Raw genomic sequence first — 21,739 nt, 5'->3', positions numbered from 1 at the left:
ATAGCCACAAAATACGCCGATATAAGACGTTGTGTTCTAAATAAATTGGAATTAGAATCTGATTTGATGCTTCAGAAACTGGCTGAAGAGAGTCAGCGGTTCATGGCAATGAAGCAAGATTCCCAAAACATAGAGGAAGCAAGTATTGCTCACATTTAAAAATATGTTTAAAATATAAAGGACACCCACCTGCCAGCAATTAACAATGAAGAGGCAAAAAGAACCATTCACAAAATTATCAGGATAGACAAAATCCTAGGACCCCTTGTAGCAAATGTGGAGGACCTCATGGGTACAATGCATGTCAGTACCAAAAGTAAATAACATGTGACCTATGCAAGCGAGCAGGGCACAAGGCCTCATATTGCAGAGCAAAAGTAGCAAAAAAGAGCTACGTAAAAACTGCAAAAATGGACCCTTCACCAACAGAGAACATAAGGAAGTATGTTATGGTGAGAATCAGAAATAAAGAAGTAAAACTGCAGCTCGATTCAGGGTCAGATTTATTAATTATAAATTTTCACATGTGGAAGAGCCCACGATGACAAAGATGAATAAAGTCGCAAGATCGGTAACTGGTGAAAAAAATAAATTTTGAGGGCGAGTTAGTTATCAATATGTCACTGAAAAGAATGACAAAAAAGCTAAGTGTTCGTTCTATGGAACGCCACAAACTTATTCGGGACAGATTGGATTCAGGAATTTGAATTATGGGACTCACCGATGAGTGATTTTTGTCACAAAGTCAAAAATCTAATGGCCGAAGCCGACAAACTCAAAAAGAATCTCAAAAAATCTTTCCCAAGTGTTTTGTCTGAAAAGCTTGGATGCTGCACAAAAATAAAGGTGAGATTCGAAGTGCTGGACGAAGCAAGACCAATATTCAAAAAGCCACAGAGCGTACCGTTCACTTTGAGGGCAAAAATTTTGAAAAAGAATTGGAAAGACTTGTTTACTGGGATTTTAACCCCTATTAACTATAGTGAGTATACATGTATACATGAAAAAAGTCTAAAGAGATTAGGGTATGCATGGACTTTTCCACCGGATCGAATGCAGCACTCAAGGACTATCATTACCCGCTACCAAACCCAGACAAAATAGTCGCTAAGTTAAATGGCAGAAAATATTTTTCCAAAATAGACTTAAGTGAGGCATACCTACAAATACCAGTAGGGGAAGATAGCTCAAAACTTTTGTGTATCTCAACGCACAAAGGACTTTATAAATTCAATAGATTAGCATGTGGTATAAAAGTAGCATCTGCAATTTTCCAACAGGTAATCAATACTTTGCTAAGCAGTTTGGATTTTGCAATAGGCTATCTGGACGATATTCTTATGCGTAGTCAACATGTTGAACAACATAGAGATCATGTATTTCAAGAGTTTGACAGAATAAAAGAATACGGCTTCACATTGAAGAAAGCAAAATGCGGATTTTTTTTTTTTAATGAATTAAATACCTGGGTCATATCATACATAAGGACGGGAGGAAACCCAATCCAGACAGGTCCACAGTTATAAAAGACATGCCAGAACCTCATAATGTAACTACATTGCAGAGTTTTTTAGGGCTCACAAACTATTTAACCCATAGTTGGGACCCTAACAGGTACTACCACTCCGGGTCAGAGTGGACCTGGAAGCAATGGCAATTAAAGGGGTGGCTCCACACTCCCCAAATCCCGCAAGCTGGAGCCTCACCATCGGATATAGTTTAAAGTCATATCCAGGACCAGGAACCGCTAGAAGACACAGTAATAGCGTCACTATAAAGTGAAAAGAACTATACACAAATACTATGTAATATGATCAAGGAACTACCAGTCACTTTGGAAGATATAATAAGGAAGGCTGAAGAAGATAGGTTCATCAAAGAAATAAAACAAAACTTAAATTGGATGAATCGGCGGTGGAAACTTATTCTATATGCAATGATGTACTGTTGTACCGAGAAAGAGTAGTAATCCCAGCTACACTACAAAAGAAGATTCTAAAGGATTTTCATATGGGGCACCCTGGGGCTATGCGAATGAAGAACCTTATGAGGTCCTACATTTACTGGAAGAATATGGACACTGATATAGAAAATACGGTAAAGTTGTGTAAGGGATGCACATTGGTTACACAATACAATTTAGCCCGTGGCCTAAAGCAGACCACCCATGGCAAAGAATACATGTAGATTACGCAGGCCCACTGGATGGAAACTACTATTTAATAGTGGTAGACAGTTTTTCAAAATGGCCTGAGGTATTTCGATGTAAAAGTCCAACATTGGATTTTACAATCAGTGCTCTTCACAAAGTTTTTGCTAGGTTTGGTGTGGTTGATTGTCTAGTGTCAGATAATGGCATACAATTCACTTCAGCAGATTTTAAAAGCTTCTGCGAGGATTTCCAGGTTAACCACATAATGACGCCAACCTATAATCCCTGATTGAACGGTCAGGCAGAGAGGTTTGTAGACATGTTGAAAAGAGCCCTGAAGAAGGCTAAAGGAACACCTCCAGAAAAGGCGTTACAACAGTTTTTACAAGTTTACTGAATTACACCAAATGGAAGCACTCCATCGAAGATGTCGCTGGCAGAGTTAATGTTCACAAGGAAAATTGTCTGGTCTTCAAGAAACTTTTACAAAAACAGGCGAAACCACCAAATACTATAGTTCCTAAAAAGAGGTACACCAAAATAATAGTATGATGTGGGAACTAGGAAAGGTCCAGAAAATGATCGGGCGGATGGTTTACATTATCTAAGGTTCAAGATTTACGCACAAGAAACATTTAAACCAAATTTAGAAATGTATAACTGATGACGAAAGACAACCTCCTGCTGAACAAAAAGAAGTAATTGTTTCTAACTGTGTCAGATACTCGAGAGTCAAAACAATGAAAAGAATATTCTGTTGTCATAGTCCTTATTATCATATATAACTATTTTTAAAACGATTTATTTATTTATATGAGAATGGTAATATATTTGAAAGATACAAATAGAATTCCACTATTTTTTTTTATGAGTGGAGACCTATTAAGAACATGTTTGAAAATTGCATATATAAAACTTTGAAAAATTATTACAGCATACCGAAACTTATAAGTATGTTTTTTTGTCATGATTGTCTTAATATTTTGATTTTTTTTTTTTTTTTTTTTTTTTACATAGGCATCACCACATTATCAAGGCCCAGAGGCCACTCAAGGATAAGGGTTAAAGAGTGTACAGTAGAAATTGGACAATATAGTAATCATTAGTAATGAAAATTTGGTAAATTTGATAACTTATATGGAATGGCTCATCAAGAACTTATTTACTTTAGACTTGAACACAACCATATTGTAGTCAGCCGGAAAGCAGGAAAACGGAAGACAATTCCACAGGCGTGCAGTTCTAAGAAAAAAGCTTTGTTCATGGAATCTACGTTTAGGTTTAGGCACAGATAAAGAGTGGGGGGAATTATTGATAGTGTTTACAGCTAGACGAGTGTTTCTTGTAAAAGTTTGGCGAAGGGGGACCATAGATTGAAGCTCAGTCGAACACTTTCCATGAAAATAACGATACATCAGAGACAAACTCGCAACATCTCTTCTGTGAGATAGAGGTTGCAAGGAGGAGAAAAGGACATCTCCTACGAGGCTACGAAGTCTATTTTGAACTCTATCAAGGCAGGACAAGTCCTTTCTAGCAGCTCCTGCCCAGATGTGGCAACAGTATTCCATCCTTGGACGTACCTGGCTCTTATATAGATAGAGAATAGCATCAGTAGTGAGATATTTACCGGATCGATAGAAAGATCCCACCATTTTTCCAGCGGCCTTGGCAACAGATTTGATGTACGTGTTCCATTTAAGATCAGGAGTAATGGTCAAGCCCAGAAGCTTGTCAAAACTTGAGGCCTCCTCAAGACAAGAGCCATTCATTTCAATTGATGCCAAATGTGGATTAGAATGTTGATGATGTAAAGAGAGAAGCTTGGTTTTAGATGCATTAAAAGTAACCAGCCACTCCTTTCCCCATTGTACTACGTGCTCAAGATCAGAGGAGAGAGAATTGGAGAGAACTTGGTCGTTTACTGTCTTAGATGTGCTACCATAAATGATAGTGTCGTCAGCATAAATGTCTACAAATGATGTAAGGATGTGATTTGGAAGATCATTAATGTAGATCAGGAAAAGAGTTGGGCTCAGGATGGACCCCTGAGGGACACCGGCATTAATACTGTGAGCTTCTGATTTTTGCTCCTCAACTACTACTCTTATGAACCTATCAGAAAGAAATGATTTAATAATTGAGAAAACTTTTCCAGCTATACCATAGCTAGCGATCTTATGAAGTAAACCTTTATGCCATACCCTATCAAAGGCTTTAGATATGTCAAGAGCAATTGCCCTAGAAAGATTGCCACCGTCGAGAGATTTGCTAATCCTATGTGATATAACTGTAAGCACATCTGCTGTAGATCTAGCAGAACGGAAACCATATTGAGTGTCACTAAGAAGGTTATTTTTGTTGAGATGGTTGATTACTTCTGTATTTAACACAGATTCTAGCAACTTACTCATGACGCACAGGAGACTTATTGGCCTGTACTGAGAGGGGGATGAGCGATCACCTGAATTCTTAAATACAGGGCATACTGATGAGATTTTCCAGGGAGATGGGAAACTATTCTCCTTAAGACAACGTTTAAACAGTTTTGTAAGTATGGGCGCTAGTTCAGGTTGAAGTTTTTTGAGTACTATGATTGGAATACCGTCAGGGTCAGTTCCTTTACTGGAATCAAGGTTTTTGATAAGCTTGGCAACATCACGTACAGATATACGTATATCACATAGTGTGTTTTCTGATACAGGAGGAAATATTGGGGGTTGGCGGCCTTGGTCGCAAAGGGTAGAATTAGCTGCAAAGTTCTTGACAAAGAGTTTGGCTTTGTCTGATGCTGACGAGATTACCTCAGGTCCATTGATAATAGTTGGGATGGAGCACATTATTACATTCGGTACAAGAAAGAAAAGTTCATTATATATCAAAAGACAAAAGTAAAAAACAAATCATGTTTTATAAATCGTATATAAATTGGTATTTACATATTGTTTTCTTGACAATGTAGTAAAGACGTTCTCTTTGTAATTGAAATTATAGTTTTCTTTCATAGATGTCCGGGGGAAATTATTATTATTTTTTTTTACATAGATACATTTCCAGCAAGACACGTTCATAATACATTTTGCAGTTTACATATTGTTTAGAGCATGCCAGAGGACGTTAATAAATATTTTAAACTTCTATTTCATTTAACTGTAGATAAAGTTGTAGTGGAGTATCCTCAGCAACATTCCACTCATCTCCAAATGATCTTCTTCTTCTTCTTCTTCTTCTTCTTCTTCTTCTTCTTCTTCTTTAATATTGAGGGGTTAAATGACCAGTTAGCACACAAACATTTATTCTAGAATTTCCGGTGTGTGATTTGTTTTGTATATTTCATGTATATTTCACACATTTCTGGTCAACAGTCTACTTAAATAACGTTTTAATAGTATATAACCAGGTATTTTTAGCTGACAGAGATGCAGTCTGTGCTTTCTTTTGGGGGTGGGGTGAAATAAATCTATTAAACCAATGCAAACCTTACGTCCAGATGCCAACATTACCACCAAACCTTTCCTTTAATCCTATAAATGACCTTAACTTCATATGCACCCACACATAAAAAATAAATCATGAATGGAAATAAAGCCATTAAACCAACAACACAACTCTAAGTCCAAGTATTAACAGTACAACAAACTCTTCTCCTTAATCCTTTAAAGAAATAACAAATTAAAATAAATCTATTAAACCAACCAATAACCCATGGTCCAGGTGGCAACAGTACCACTACATCTTTCCTTTAATCCCATCAATAACCTTAAATCCATATGCACCTACACACACAAATATGAATACTTTACTTTTCAAATTTACTTACAACGATTACATGTTGTTCAAAAATTATGGGGCCAGAAATTGAGTCATCATTTTGCTTTAAATGCCTGTAAGTTTTGTATATGATTTAGCTAGGTATTTTCAGCAATAATAAAAAAGTTAATCTTGACATTTGCATTCACATTACATTTTATATTTCTTTACGTAAAGTTGCTTTTTTGTATAAATTTTATAAATCTATAACAGTTAACATGTAGAATGGTTTTAATTTTCACATACTGCTTCTGTTTTATTAAAAAAAACAAATTGTCCAACTTCTTTTAGTCAATGAACCAGTTAAAATAAATAAATAATGATTTTTTTTAGAAGTTTCAAAGTTCGTTATTAGGAAAACTCCATTCACATAAATTATATGGTTTATTTATATCGGAAATTGTATCAAGTGTTTTTACTGCTGTCGTTACTACTGTTATTACTACTCTTATTATCATCAGCAGCAGCATTTCCAGCATTTTTCCATCCTGACATGGGGTACCAAAACATATTTACAAATTTCGCTCCTAGGTTATTCCACAGCAACATTTTCATTGCTGTTCTTTTGTTTTTAGGGAGATTCACATTTTCTTTTAATTGTTTTAATTATTTAATTTTTGATGGAGGTCTAACTTCATAATCTAACGCCTGCTTTCTAAAAAGAAAAAGATTACATCAGTCGAGAAGGATTCCTGCTTTAGTATAATGGTTTCAGGATTGATAAAAATATTTCTTCATAAACATTTTTTATTTATAACTAAAATGTTTTTCAATATTTCTTTTTATTTGTGGGGACATTAATTATTCACTTACCGACCTCTTCATAAAATAAAACAAAACAAATTTATCTGAGTTTACGATAATGCGCTAGATAACCATAGTTTAATCTGTTTTTGAGGAGAGGTAAATTTCTTCTGGCTTTATATCATCTTTCAACCAGGCAACGCCGGTACCTAGGTCTTGCTAGTAGCAAATTAGTTAACTTCCTTGATGTAACATTTAATTTAAAGAAGAGACTCTACACACATTACTTGAAAGAGAATGGCAATCCTGTTTATGTTCTCACAAACAAACTAACCACAAACAATTATGAAGCATATACTAAAATCTATTGAAAGGAGAATTATTAATAACACTCCAAATGGAGAAATTCTTAATGAATATAAGGTTTTATACAACAACATATTCAAAGATAGTGGTTATAGGCAGATCAGCATTAAATTAATAGATTTAGTACAAAATTAACAACATTAATTTGGTTCACACCTTCAACAAAATGATAAAAATTAAACTAGGCCATAAATTTCTAAATTTAGTTACACATTCTACAAAATAATATTCTTTATGAGAATACAGTTCAATTTTAGTAAAACCTTGAAAAAATTATCAAAAAATATAACAGAATACTATAATAAAATACTAAAATAATATTCATCTCAGAACAAACAACAAAATATGGAGGACTGAAAAAGATGCTTGTAACTATAAAACTGCAATTTTCCAAGAGCTTAGCAACATTGCAAAGTGCATGACATGTTTTCAAAAACTTAATTATAATTTTGTTTATATAACATTTGATTGGTTAGAAATAATCAAATTTTGTTTATGAAAAATGCTACTTTAATGATTATTGACATTTTGTTGTTGTATTCACAGTTACCTCAACAACTTTCTCTCCTCCAAAGAATATAACAAGAACTACAACACCAGGTAGAGTATTCTTTTTCATCATCATCATCATCATCATCATCATCATCATCATCATCATCATCATCATCACCATCACCGTCATCATCATCATCGTTTGATGCTTGTTTTCAGTTATTTTTTGTCTGATAATAATTGTTGGCCCTTTCCGAAATTTGTGTAGCAATAAAACTCCTCGATTCAAGTACTCTTCACAGAGGACGGCTGGCAGTGTGACCGCAGAGCTTGGCAGGATGGTGTATGGCAAGGAGTGAGGAGAGGAGAAGACAACAGAAACCTGATGCGGTAGGACAGGAGATTACGCAGAAAGCAGCGCCAAAAGGCAGCAAACCCCAGCACAGCATCCTCCTTCCTGTGCACATGTGGCAGAGACTGTCATTTCCAAATAGGACTCAAGAGCCATGCTCAAAGATGCCCAAAAAACAATCTGCTGACACACCAAGGCACATATCATTATCTCCCGAGATAGAAGATTGCCTACCTGCTCAAGTTCAAATAGGCAGTCATAGACTTCTGTTGAAACAAAAGCAAATTGTTGAGGAAAAGTAGTAATACTCCAGCAGATTTAAAGAATACCTCTATAATGCATTGAGAATGTTTCTAACAGAACAGATATACTCTGCAAAATTAGATTGGTGTTTGACAAATTAAGGAAAAGGAGAGCATGGTATCTAATCAAATATACAATCTTTCAATTATTGGGATTGCCACAAAATAATATTTCACCAATAGTAAATTTGTTGTAGTATTAGGTAATTTTCACATCCATAACACAACTAAAACCTACCAACATTTTAAAAACATTTTAAAATATTTGTTGTTTTATTTACAGGTGTCTCAACTGTATCCGTCGCAACTGAAATTACAACAATTGCTTCTACAACACAAGGTATACTATTTCAGACATTTGAATTGCATTAAAAAAAATTCTGATGAATTAGTTATTCCCTAAGCATTACTACACATTTTCAACTTAATTTTTCTCTAAACATTGGTACAATATGATATGTATGAAAAGAAAGTAACGTTTTATTAAATATTTGTCAAATGTGGATTAAGGTTCATTTTATAATTTTTATTTAAGTATTAATGGTTTAAAGAGATTTATATAATGTTTATTAAAATTGATTACATTTTCTAAGAAAATTTAAGAGAAAGCAAATAGAATGATCGGTTGGATACTTAAAAATTTTATTTTAGTAAAGCAGATATCATTGTTAGGCCATTTTAGAATTTAATAAAATTTCATCTAGAACACTGTGCTCAATAACCCTGTGCACCAGGAGCAATATACGGAAATTGGAATATAATATTAAAATTGGAAGGTGTACAAAAAAATGTGATAAAACTAATAAAAAGATTATAATAATATGATAAGGAGAGTTTGGAATTATAATAATACTAGCGAGGGGTACCCGGCGTTGCCCGGGTATTCTTTGGAGTATGTGAAAAAACCCCGAAAATGTGAAAAAAAAACAGGTGCCCGTGAAAAAAAACGAAGGCTTCATGACACGCAGTTGGAAAATAGTAAAGTGTTAAAAAAAAAACAGGTGCGCGTTTTTGATTGACGTGACGGCGATAGGTATTCAGCAGTAAGCATTTTGTGCGGGACAGTTTTGAATGAGGTCAATAAATCGGTTTGTTTGTTTTTAAAAACCCACTCCCTGTTTATTAGGAGGAGCGAAATGAAAGCTACAGTCTGATATGACGAAGTCGACATTGAACAAACGTTACTTAGCTCTCTTGAGACAACTGGCTTTCAGCCTGTGATTAGAGTCGAGTTTCGCTTTTTTTATACCGAAAACCGAATGTAACGTGTGCCGATGCGGGAAATGTCGAATAATTAACGTTTGACAGTCAATAAAATTAAATAGACAGGCGAGCTCCGTGGGTAACTCTGAGATATTACAATTTATAGATGATATAAAAAGTTTTAAGAAGTTGTGAACCGAGCAAGCGCTTCTCTGAAAGAAGCCTTTTGTGGACATCGAGGAAAAGCGTACATACATACATACATACATACATACATTTTCGCTTTTATATATATAGATGATAAGGATAGGTTGGAATCGTGATTTTACTAGAGAGAAGAATGAGTGACAAATGAATTGAGACTTTCAAAGCCGTGATTTGTAAATATGGAACACACTTTTAATATATTTCATCGTGCTGCAGAAAAATTCCCAAAAGACAAAACCATTTAAAAAATAACCTAGATGGATTCCTCAATAATGCTAAAAATATTAATTCATTGTGACATTTTTACGTTCGCAAAATAAAATATTTAAATGAATTTTATCTGTCTATTCCTATTATTAGTTTATTAGACTTTCTTTCTTTAAAGATTACTAGCATGGGTGCCCGGCGTTGCCCGGGTGTTTGGAGGTGTATGCTGAGCAAAAAAAAGGGGTAATTTTTTAAACTTTGACCCCTATTATGACCCCTGAAAATTTATTTTTTTGGCCTCAAGATAAGTTACTTTTCTACCAAACTGGATATATTTTTCGTATTTTTATTCAATGTAACATGTTTATTCAGCTCGAAAACCATACAGTGTTTACCGATGTATTGGAAAATTCAAGATGGCGTCTTAGTCCCTCTTGAACACGGTAAGTTTGGGAAAAGGTGTTATAAATAAAAAACTGAATAAAATACTGTTAAAAACTCGCTCAATATGTTACCGTGACATAGGTTGACATATATTCGGCGGGTTTTTAATAGTATTTTTTCTAGTTTTTTATTTATAACACCTTTTCCCAAACTTACCGTGTTAAAGAGGGAGTGAGGCGCCATCTTGAATTTTCCAATACATCGGTAAACACCGTATGGTTTTCGAGCTGAATAAACATGTTACATTGAATAAAAACACGAAAAATATATCCAGTTTGGTAGAAAAGTAACTTATCTTGCCTTTGATAACATGTATTTGTTATATATTTGGTTTTTGACAACTTTTTCGAATTTATGTGTACAGTAATACAAACCCGTTTTTCGAGCTGAATAAATATGCTACATTGAATAAAAACACGAAAAATATATCCAGTTTGGTGGAAAAGTAACTTATCTTGCCTTTGATAACATTTATTTGGGTAATCTCCAAAAATACCGTTAGGGCTTACAACATGGCCGCCAGAAGAGTCAACAAAAAACTGCGAATAAAATATATAAAACTCGTAATTTCTGTTTTTAAAGTGGGTTGTCAATTTTCTTTATGAAATATACTTCCAAAATAAACTATTACAGTCGTTTAAAACATAATAGAAGTATTATTTTTTATTTTTTAAAAACAATGTTTACAAAATGTCTACGAACGTGCGTAGACATTTTGTAAACATTGTTTGGTTGCCATAACAACGTGACGGTAGTGAACGTGTGTGTGTGCGTGTGTGCGCGTGTGCTTGCTAGTACTACTATTAAGTTTGTCGGAGCGTTTGATTTCGTGTAGTTTAGTTTCGTATTTTTTTAATTTGTGAATAACAAGTTATTAAAAAATTAAACCCTTCCAAGATGGACAATAAATAAAGCCATAATATTTTATGGTAAAGGTAAGAGCGTAGAAACCATTGTTTTTTAGGAGATGTGATTATTGGATTAACCAATCAGAAATCGTCTGTGGCACACACATCTCTGTTTTTATAGATATATAGATAGATAGATAGATAGATAGAAGATAGATATAGAAGATAGATAGATATAGATAGATAGATAGATAGAAGATATAGATAGATAGATAGATAGATATAGATAGATTAATAAAAGAAAGAAATGTGCAAAAAGACATAATATATAAATATGGTGACAGATACGCAGAAATATTGCAACTGTAAATCCTAATTAGTATGGCTTGTTATTTTTACTCAATTGTAATTTACATTAGAGATAATCAGATTTTGTTTGTATGAAAATCCAAATTGACATTCTGTTGTTTTATACCAATTACTATAAAGAATATAACAAGAATTACAATACCAGGTGCGATATTTTCGCCATCATCATCATCATCATCATCATCATCATCATCATCATCATCATCATCATCATCATCATCATCATCATCAGTTTACAATTGATTTAATTATGAAAATGACAGTTGGTCCTCTCTGAAATTTATTAAGCAATAAAACTCCTTGATTCAAGTACTCTTCACATTCTTTCAGTGGAAGGAAGGATGGTGCTTTTTCTCCTTCAATTCTACTTAATCATTCACAACCATTTAATTAAAATATGCATTGTTGAAGGTAGTTTCCCCGACACAAACATTGCTACAAATACGATATGCAATGTGTAAAAATGAGAAAAACTTTTAAATATCTGTAAAAAAACTTGTTTTTTCCTTTGAACAGTTTGAGATTATAAAATCTTGTTCATTGATTTTGATTCAGTCATGTGCTTGGCTTCACATTTGGTGATTATCATTTCAATCAGAATATTAGAAGATTGTCTAATTCACAATCCTGACAGAAATTTTAGCATCTGATTTGTTAAATGATTGTACTTCTTTGTAGAATGGATAAAAATGTTGAAAATTTGAGTTTTATGTTTTTCTACAGGTTCAGTGTTGTTTAATCTTATTTATTTGTTATCTTTAGGTGAAAAACTGTTGTATCAAAATATGCCTAAAAGAATTCTAATTTATTAGGATGTTTTCGACTTTTCAGAATCTGTTAAATATAGTTTTAGTTTCTGCTTAAAATGATGTACACTTTTCTATTATCTGAAAAAGTCAAAGTCTTTTGAAAAAACAATTTGAGAATATGTTGCTTAGAAATAAAGTTGAATTGGAATTTGAGTAAAGTTATAATGTTAGATTCTTGGTCCGAGAAAACGCCGAAAATTAAACTAGATGATTAATATTATGATTATTGCTTCATAGTCTAGATGTTTTGTTAGCTAAAAAATGTACCAGAAATGTTAACTTGATGAAATAGAATTTTAGAAACAAATAAAGAATTTTAGTTTGGATAAATAATAATCTGGAAATAGAATAATAAACACAAATATGTGAAAAAAGATGAGGTAATGATATTTGAATGTTACATGTATTGATGATGTAATTCGAAAAGAAGATAGTTTTTATATACACATAGAGTTTAGTCAATTGGAGCTATACAGTCGGGCATAAAAAAACGAGGGGAGTACAGACGGTTGGGCGCTATGGCGTCTGTACACCGGGAAAGCTGTCCAACGTATGATATAATTCGAAAGTAGAAAAGCATGCAACTTCAAAAGGGGAGAAACATTCTGGAAATAAAAGTTGCTGTAAATACAACACGAGACTTCTGGTCTTTTCCTTGGGATGAATCTTCATAGTTTGGATAAATAATAACTTGGAAATGGAATTTTTAGTATAAAGCTGACAAAAATAATAAACACAAGTATGTGCTAAAAGATCAGGAGATGATCTTTTAGTGTTAGTGTTATGTGTATTGATGATATAATTAGAAAGGGAGATAGTTTTTTTATATACACATAGAGTTTAGTCAATTGGAGTGATACAGTCGAGCTGAATAGACGAAGAAGTCAGAGCAGCTAGAGGCTATGGTGTTTGTATGCCAGGAAAGCTGTCCTGTCTATGATATAATCCGAATGTAGACAAGCATGCAACTTAAAAAAGGAGAAACATTCTGGAAATAAAAGGTACTGTAACTATAACCCGAGCTTTCTGGTCGTTTCCTTGGGATGAATCTTCATTGCAGCTTTTGTGGATCCATCAAACAAAGATTGATAAAGTAGGTTTTCTGATTTAATATTGTGAAAGTGCTTGTGTAGTGTAGATCCGACTGGACAATTTTGAAAGTGGTTGCGCAGTATAGGTCCGATTTTACAATTGTGAAGGTGCTTGTGCAGTATGGGTCTGACTTGACAATTTTGAAGCTCCTTCTGCACTACAGGTCCAATTTGACAATTTTGAAGATGGGTTACTACTTGGGAATACCAAATGCTTCATGTAGATCATCAAAGTTAAGCAACATTGTCTTGGTTATTATCAGATGGGTGACTATTTGGGAATACCAAATGCTTTATGTAGATCACCAAAGTTAAGCAACATGGAGTCTGGTCATTATCAGATGGGTTACTACTTTGAAATACCAAATGCTTACGAAGATCATGAAAGTCAAGCAACATGTAACCTGATCATTATCAGATTGGTGACTACTTATGAATACCAAATGCTTTGTAGGGATCTCTAAAGTTAAGCAACATTGTCTTGGTCATTAACAAATGGGTGACTACTTGGAAATACAAAATGCTTTATGTAGATCACCAAAGTAAACAACATTGTTTGGTAATTTTCAGATGGGTGACTATTTGGGAATACCAAATGCGTTACATAGATCACCAAAGTTAAGCAACATTGTCTTGGTCCTTGTCAGATGGGTGACTATTTGGGAATAACAAATGCTTCATGTAGATCACCCAATTTAAGCCACATTGTCTTGGTCATTGTCAGATAGGTGGCTACTTGGGAATACCAAATACTTTATGTAGTTCCCCAAAGTTAAGCAACATTGTCTTTGTCATTATCGGATGGGTGACTACTTGGGGATAATAAATGCTTTGTATATATCTCTAGTGTTAAGCAACATTATCTTAGTCATTTAGAAATGGGTGATTACTAGGAAATACAAAATGATTTATGTAGATCACCAAAGTAAAGCAACATTGTCTTGGTCATTATCAAATGGGTAGCTATTTAGGAATACCAAATGCTTTATGTAGATCACCAAATTTAAGCAACATTGTCTTGGTCATTATCAGATTGGTGATTACTTGGAAATACCAAATGCTTTGTGTAGATCAAGCAACATTGTCTTAGTCATTACAGATGGGTGACTACTTGGGAATATCAAATAATTTACATATATCACTAAAGTTAAGCAACATGGAGTCTGGTCATTATCAGATGGGTGACTACTTGGGAATACCAAATCCTTTACAAAGATCATCAAAGTTAAGCAACATGGAGTCTGGTCATTATCAGATCGGTGACTACTTAGGAAAAACAAATGCTTTATGTAGATCAGCAAAGTTTAGCAACATACAGTCTGATCATTATCAGATGCGTGACTACTTGGGAATACCAAATGCTTTATGTAGATCAAGAAAGTTAAGCAAAATGTAGACTGGTCATTATCAGATGTGTGTGACTACTTGGAAATACCAAATGCTTTATGTAGATCAAGAAAGTTAAGCAACATGGAGTCTGGTCATTATCAGATGGGTGGCTACTTGGGAAGGCAAAATGCTTTATGTAGATCACCAAAGTTAAGCAACATTGTCTTGGTCATTATAACATGTGTGACTACTTGAGAATACCAAATGCTTTATGTAAATCACCAAAGTTAAGCAACATTGTCTTGGTCATTATAACATGTGTGACTACTTGGGAATACCAAATGCTTTATGTAGATCACCAAAGTTAAGTAACATTGTCTTGGTCTTTATTGGATGGGTGACTAGGGAGTACCAAATACTTTATGTAGATCACCAAAGTTAAGCAAAATGTAGATTGGTCATTATCAGATGTGTGTGACTACTTGGAAATACCAAATGCTTTATTTAGATCAAGAAAGTTAAGCAACATGGAGTCTGGTCATTATCAGATGGGTGGCTACTTGAGAAGGCAAAATGCTTTATGTAGATCACCAAAGTTAAGCAACATTGTCTTGGTCATTATAACATGTGTGACTACTTGAGAATGCCAAATGCTTTATGTAGATCTCCAAAGTTAAGCAACATTGTCTTGGTCATTATAACATGTGTGACTACTTGGAAATACCAAATGCTTTATATAGATCACCAAAGTTAAGCAACATTGTCTCGGTCTTTATTGGATGGGTGACTAGGGAGTACCAAATACTTTATGTAGATCACCAAAGTTAAGCAACATTGTCTTTGTCATTATCAGATGGGTGACTACTTAGGAATACCAAATGCCTTATGTAGATCACCAAGTCAAGCAACATTGTCTTGGTCGTATATATACTAGCAGAATACGCAGCGTCACTTGGATTATATGAGGGTGGTAGAAAGTTTGTCCTGGAAATGGCTTAAACAATTTTCAATCTCAAAATTACTTTATTTGTGAAGTCGATTCTGGATATGGCTGAAACAGTTTATGATCTCAAAATTAGATTAATTTATATATATTGTTGGTTTTCTATGAAAGATTACTAGGCCAATTTCTGTAGGGGGTGATCCATATTTTTTGACTTGTTAATGTTATCATTCGGGAATTATGTGATGGTTGTAGTGGAGGATAGAAAGAAGAATGATTATGTTAATTTTAAAGAAGTTCTTGAGTTCGCTTTTGGGGTTGTTTTGGAGAGAGTAATGTCCGTTTTGGGGTTACAAAGCAATGTCCCACAATGTCATATTCAAAAAATATAGAATATCTGTGGAATCATATTCCGGAAAAGACATAATTTCTCTTGCTATTATGTTGTTGGTATGTGGGAAGGAATAACTACATTAATATTGAAATTCGTGGTAAAGTAAAAGTTGCCTAATCACAATCTGTGTCAATGCATCTCTATACTTACTAGGAAAACCTGCTCAGTTATGTTCAAGAAATTATATCATTTCACTTAAAAATATGGCATCAGTCGTCGGGAGGAATAGAACACAGTAATGTGGAATTTTGTAGTGAAGCAAGGGTTGTCTAATCACTAAACTAAACACATTTGTGTATTTGTTTGTTTTTACTGAGTAATCTTCAGAAAATGAAGTATTTTTTTTTAAATTTGGTGTTGGTAGTGAGGAATTTAAATGAAACACAGTAATGTGAAATTTTATAATGAAGCAAAGGTTGTCTAATCACTGACTGTGTCAATGTATTTATGCATTAATTTGAAAATTCTACTGAGACATTGTTAAAAAATGTCATAATTTTTCTTACAATTTTAGTGCTGATAGTGACGAAGGAAAAAACCCAGTAATATTGAAATTTATGATGAAACAATGGTTGCCTAATTCTTAACCAAGATGATGTATTTATGTACTAATTTGGAAATTCTAATGATCTACTTTCTAAAAATTGTTTCAGTTTTCTTAAGATTATGGTAGCCTTGGTGGTAAGAGAAATTATTTAACATGTTGTACAATACCTGTCGATAGTATGAGAAATTGTTTCATATATCTTTTTTAATTGCCCGTCCGAAGGTAGATATAATTATTTAAACATTATTTCATATATATGGTATAAATTACTTATCCTAGAACAGGTACAATTATTTGATACGTGTAATACCCTTCCTAGGGTAGGTAAACTATTCTTTTGCTCGAAAAAGCTAATGATACATAGACATTAAAAATTCCTCTATCCGAAGAATAAGAAATATGTTCAAAATCAGCTTCAGTTTTCTCATTGTTTATACGGTCCCGAGCAACGCCGGGTAGCCCTGCTAGTGATCAATAAAGCACTAGTCCACCACCTCATGGATAATAAACTTCTTTCCACCGAAAGTATGGATTTAAACAAGACTGTCCTATTGCAGATATCCTAACTGCAATCTCAGAATATATATACCAGATTGGATTAAGAAGGGGGGGGGGGCATGAGCAGTAGCCTTAGATATATCTAAGGCCTTTGACAAGGTCTGACACTAGTTTTGGTTCCCGGGCTACTGAGGACTAAGAAACTCCCCTTCATGAAAGTATATGTAAATAAAAAGGATTAGTATACACAAAGAGTGAAATATAATTGTAAAAAAATATATTTTATCCAATCAACATATGTAGATATATAAACGCTATTTTTAATTTTTGGACTAGAATTATGTTTTAATAGTAAAAAAAATTGGAAGGGTATTCTTTAAGGAACTGATTTAATTAATGCAGCACAGTGATTGCTTTGCATTCTCATGCATCACTGCACGTAAACTGGTCAGTTATTATTTTAGTGTGAAGGTGTGAAATGATATTTTCTGAAGATTTCATATTCTGTTGATAAAATATCTATGCTCAATTGAAGTCATTAACCTGACGGATGGAGAAACAAGAAGAAAATGGGTATTATTAAATGTTTATAAATTAGGGGAAAATTTAATCTGTAAGCAGAAGGAAAATGGTATTTATTTCATGGTTGGAGAAAGTTTAATTATAATTACAGAAAAAAGATATGTGATGTTTATATCTACTTCTGTGTCAGAATATGAATAGATTACTTGTATAATTGTAACTGACTGATTAGGCATGTATGTGATTAAGTATATTGATACTCCAAGTTAAGCTGACAACTGTCAAAATATTTTTGATATAAAATTTCTATTTACCTTTCTTTAACTAGCTTTGTTATTCATGTTTTATTATAGGAAGTTGTGTTCAATTTGAAGCAATCACACAGGAAAATCTCAGTAATGGTGATGTGGAAATTATTTCAGTAGGCGTGACTGTTAATAACTCAACTGACAAGCTTGACAAAAATGATAATAGTCCAAGCATTACTGTCACTTTCAGAAAACCACAATTTCCACTTGACATGAGACTTAAAAATACTAAAAATATTGAAAGTTATAATGTTAATGCAACATATTCATCTGGTACAATTGTTCCTTTTACGGTAAGTCAAATTAATGTATTATTAAATCAGGTTCTATTAATGCAAATTAAATTATTACGTATTTTTTATAAGATTGACTTTTTATAAGAAACATTGACATAAAATATTTTTTAATTGTGATATTTAATTTTAAATATTTTAATTTTCATCCAAAATATTATTTACGATATATAACATTTAAATTGTGATTCTGTTAGTAATTTTGTTGTTCCGTAAGAAAAATCATTAAGCAAATGCAACACTAATTAATTATGTCTTTTATATGTTTTATATGTTTTATATGTATTGAAGTATTTTTTATTGAAATGTTTAATGTCTTATATTGGTTTAATTTCATTACAGGATGTTGATCCTGATGATATAACAAGACTTCCACAAATTAGTGAATTGGTTACACTTAACATTATTATTCAAAAGAAAAATCCGAAAAGAATTGCTGCAACAGAATTAAGTGTCCGACTGTGTATCCCAAGTGGTGAGTTTTATTGTATTTTTTTTTTCTTTTTCCACTCTCTCTTTGCATAAAGTTTAAATGTCATACATTTCCTTTGTCTGTTACTATATAATTTTTAACGCGATTTTATTTATTTACATGAGAATAGTCATATATTTGGAATATACAAATAAAACTCCATCATTTTTGTAATATATGTGGAGATTTAATAAGAACATGTTTGTAAATTGCATATGTAAATTTTGGAATGATTATTATAACATACTAGGGATGGGATGATGCAAATATTTTTCCTGATATCGATACAATTACTGATTCTGTTTTAAATTCCTGATTCCAATACGATTATCGATAGAGGTTCTTTTAAAATCTCCTAATATATAGTTGTAGAGTTGTTTTTTTATTATTATTTTCCTTTTAGACTTTTTAATCCATTAAATACATATTATATAATATCTTTTTGCAAACATAAACCATGTACTTTGGGAGTGATCTATAGATGTTATTTTACATCTTTATTATTTTACTTTTAGTACAAGAAATGGAAAATTTAGTTTTAAACAAAATAAAAAATAATAAACAATTAAAGAAATCATTTTTAGTATTGGAAAATAGGCTCTAATTTTTCCGCTTCCGATACCCCAAAATTCTGATCTTTCCTCATCCGATTCATCTTCCCAACAATATTACAGCATACCAAGACTTATAAGTATGTTTTTTTGTTTTTGTCATGTTTGTTTTAATATTATGTAATTCTTTTTTTATAACATTCGCTCTGGAATAGAAAAGTTCATCATATGTTAAAAGATGATAGCAAAACATGTCGTATATAAATTTGTTATCTTACATGCTTAGCAGCAAACAAAATTTTTAAAGAGTATTTTTTACTCAATTTAATGCTTTGCACTCAAACATTTTGTATCTTTTTATGGTTAATTTTATTGCAAATTCTTCAAATGCAAGTCCTTGGATTTAATAATTCCTTGTAAAAGCATACTCAAGGAAAGTTGTGCATGATCTTTTGATGAAACTTTATTGTAATTAGAATAAAATTAATCAAATATCATCTTTGAAAGTATATAGAAACTGAATATCATCTCAACTGTTTTTGATGTAAATGTTCACTTAAAAATATATATAAATATGTACTCATGTTAAAAACATATTATTGTTATCTAATTTATTCAAGAAAAATACATTTATTATTATCTGATTCATTCAAACAAAAATCACGCATTTTGATCTGATTTATTCAAAAACTTATTATTCAATTTATTTTTAAAAACAGTTATTAATGTTATCTGAATATGCAAATAGATATAAACAATGAGGTAATCCTCATACCAAAATATCTAGGGACATTTGATAATGTATTTATCAAGAGTACTAAAAACAATGAATTTAATTATTCAAATGTTGAGAACCTAGAATTGTCTTTAGGATAGACGACAATTCGAGTCTGATAATTTTTAATTGGAAGTAGATTTCTTTTGAGGAATGATAGACCATTAGAGATTATATTCAATCCACGAAAGAATTACTCAGATGAACACTATGATTAATGGCATTTGACTTTGATATGGAATACGTTAAAGGAAATTCCATTTCATACATAGATTCTCTATCAAAGTTGTGACTTTACAAGGCGTCAAAAGATAAAACAGAAGGAAAATTTAAAGATCCCTTCTTACATTGGTTAGAGACTACTATCTTTAGATAAATGTCATAATTCAGTACTAAGTAGGATAACATTTAAAATACAAAGTTGTAGAAATTATTTCAAGGGTGGAAGATCCCACGAAGAAATAATTCATTATTGAACAATAGAAAGTGAAGTTATTTTAAATGAGGATGTGATCATTCCATCAGAAACACAAATAAAATTAATTAATGATAAAAATCGTACATGATAATATATATTGTGGAGTAATGGTCACACAAAAAAGGATAAATTTAGAAACATGGTGGCTAGGATACTCTTTTATGGAAATTGCTCCAGACAAGGCATGAAGCCACTTAATGTAACGAGCTAAACAAAAATAATACATCAAGGTCAAAATCTTGTGAACGATAAGTGTTAGATGGAATAGATTCTGAACCACAAAACAGCAAATATTCTTTCTTTGTCAGAAACATCGTTCCTGAAATATGAGGACTAAAGGAAAAAATAAGGGAAGCGAGAGTTATGTGGCTGTCAAATGTAAACCTAAGATCCACTCTATACTCCTTAAATTATAACGTGAGGTGGAGTTAATAAGAAAGCCTTGAGATTCGAACCAGAAATAAATGTCTAATCATATTTTTCCATTCTTCTCCCTTACATTTTCATAATTTTCCATCCCTTGCTCATTTTTTTTTCAACTGAAAAATCGATGCGTTCCTCTAATCATACCATTTGGTAAGAGAAACGCATCATTGGTGTTTTCGTTTCTTTTATTTTCTTTTGTTTTTTTGTTTAGTTTTCCGTGGCATTTTCAAAAAATAGAAATCACGTCTAACTTATAAGAATTTAACTTTTTCAACTGAAAAACCGATGCGTTCTTCAAATCGATCCGCTTTGAAAATATAATATTGTTATTTTCGTTTTTATAATTTACAAGATGTTAAAGAATATATAAAAAGATGTAAAATATACAAATAATTAAGAAATTTTACACATACTACTTTGCATTCATGGCACAGAGAAGTGGAGCCATGGAGTTGTATGCATATTAATCACGTAAATATTACTGGGACTTTTTATTAATACTAGATGACTATTTTTTAGATTGGCCTGAAGTAATCTACGAGTCAGACAATAAAAGTTCTGCAATAAAACATATTCTGTTTCATAGAAACGTTCAACCATTGTCCCATTGACGAAATGTTGCCTGTTTTACAAGTATTTTAATGGTAGATGTTCCAATAGAATTACAAGTCCTTGTTCCTTCTCGACGTAAATACCCCTGACAAACCCGACAAACACCAAAATCCCACTCCTACACAGTAGAAATCCCTAGATGTAAGAAAGCTTTCTACTCTAATGGTTTCTTCCCTAGGACTGCTAAATTTTGGA

At 32.6% G+C, this 21,739-nt stretch overlaps 1 protein-coding gene across 1 annotated transcript in view; it reads left to right on the top strand.

Annotated features, from left to right (window-relative positions):
* LOC145291077 (uncharacterized) overlaps window positions 1–21,739 on the top strand; it is a 240,441-nt gene that overhangs the window by 70,376 nt on the left and 148,326 nt on the right. Inside the window, exons 15-18 of the mRNA XM_080136591.1 lie at window positions 7,619–7,672; window positions 8,502–8,558; window positions 17,983–18,230; window positions 18,573–18,705. Coding sequence (XP_079992717.1) covers window positions 7,619–7,672; window positions 8,502–8,558; window positions 17,983–18,230; window positions 18,573–18,705 — 492 coding nt within the window. The remainder of the gene's footprint in view (window positions 1–7,618; window positions 7,673–8,501; window positions 8,559–17,982; window positions 18,231–18,572; window positions 18,706–21,739) is intronic.

This window comes from Euprymna scolopes, chromosome 12 (genome assembly GCF_053919585.1).
Source record: "Euprymna scolopes isolate OS-2025 chromosome 12, ASM5391958v1, whole genome shotgun sequence".
Lineage (NCBI taxonomy): Eukaryota > Metazoa > Mollusca > Cephalopoda > Sepiida > Sepiolidae > Euprymna > Euprymna scolopes.
This window is presented reverse-complemented; position numbering and strand designations above follow the sequence as displayed.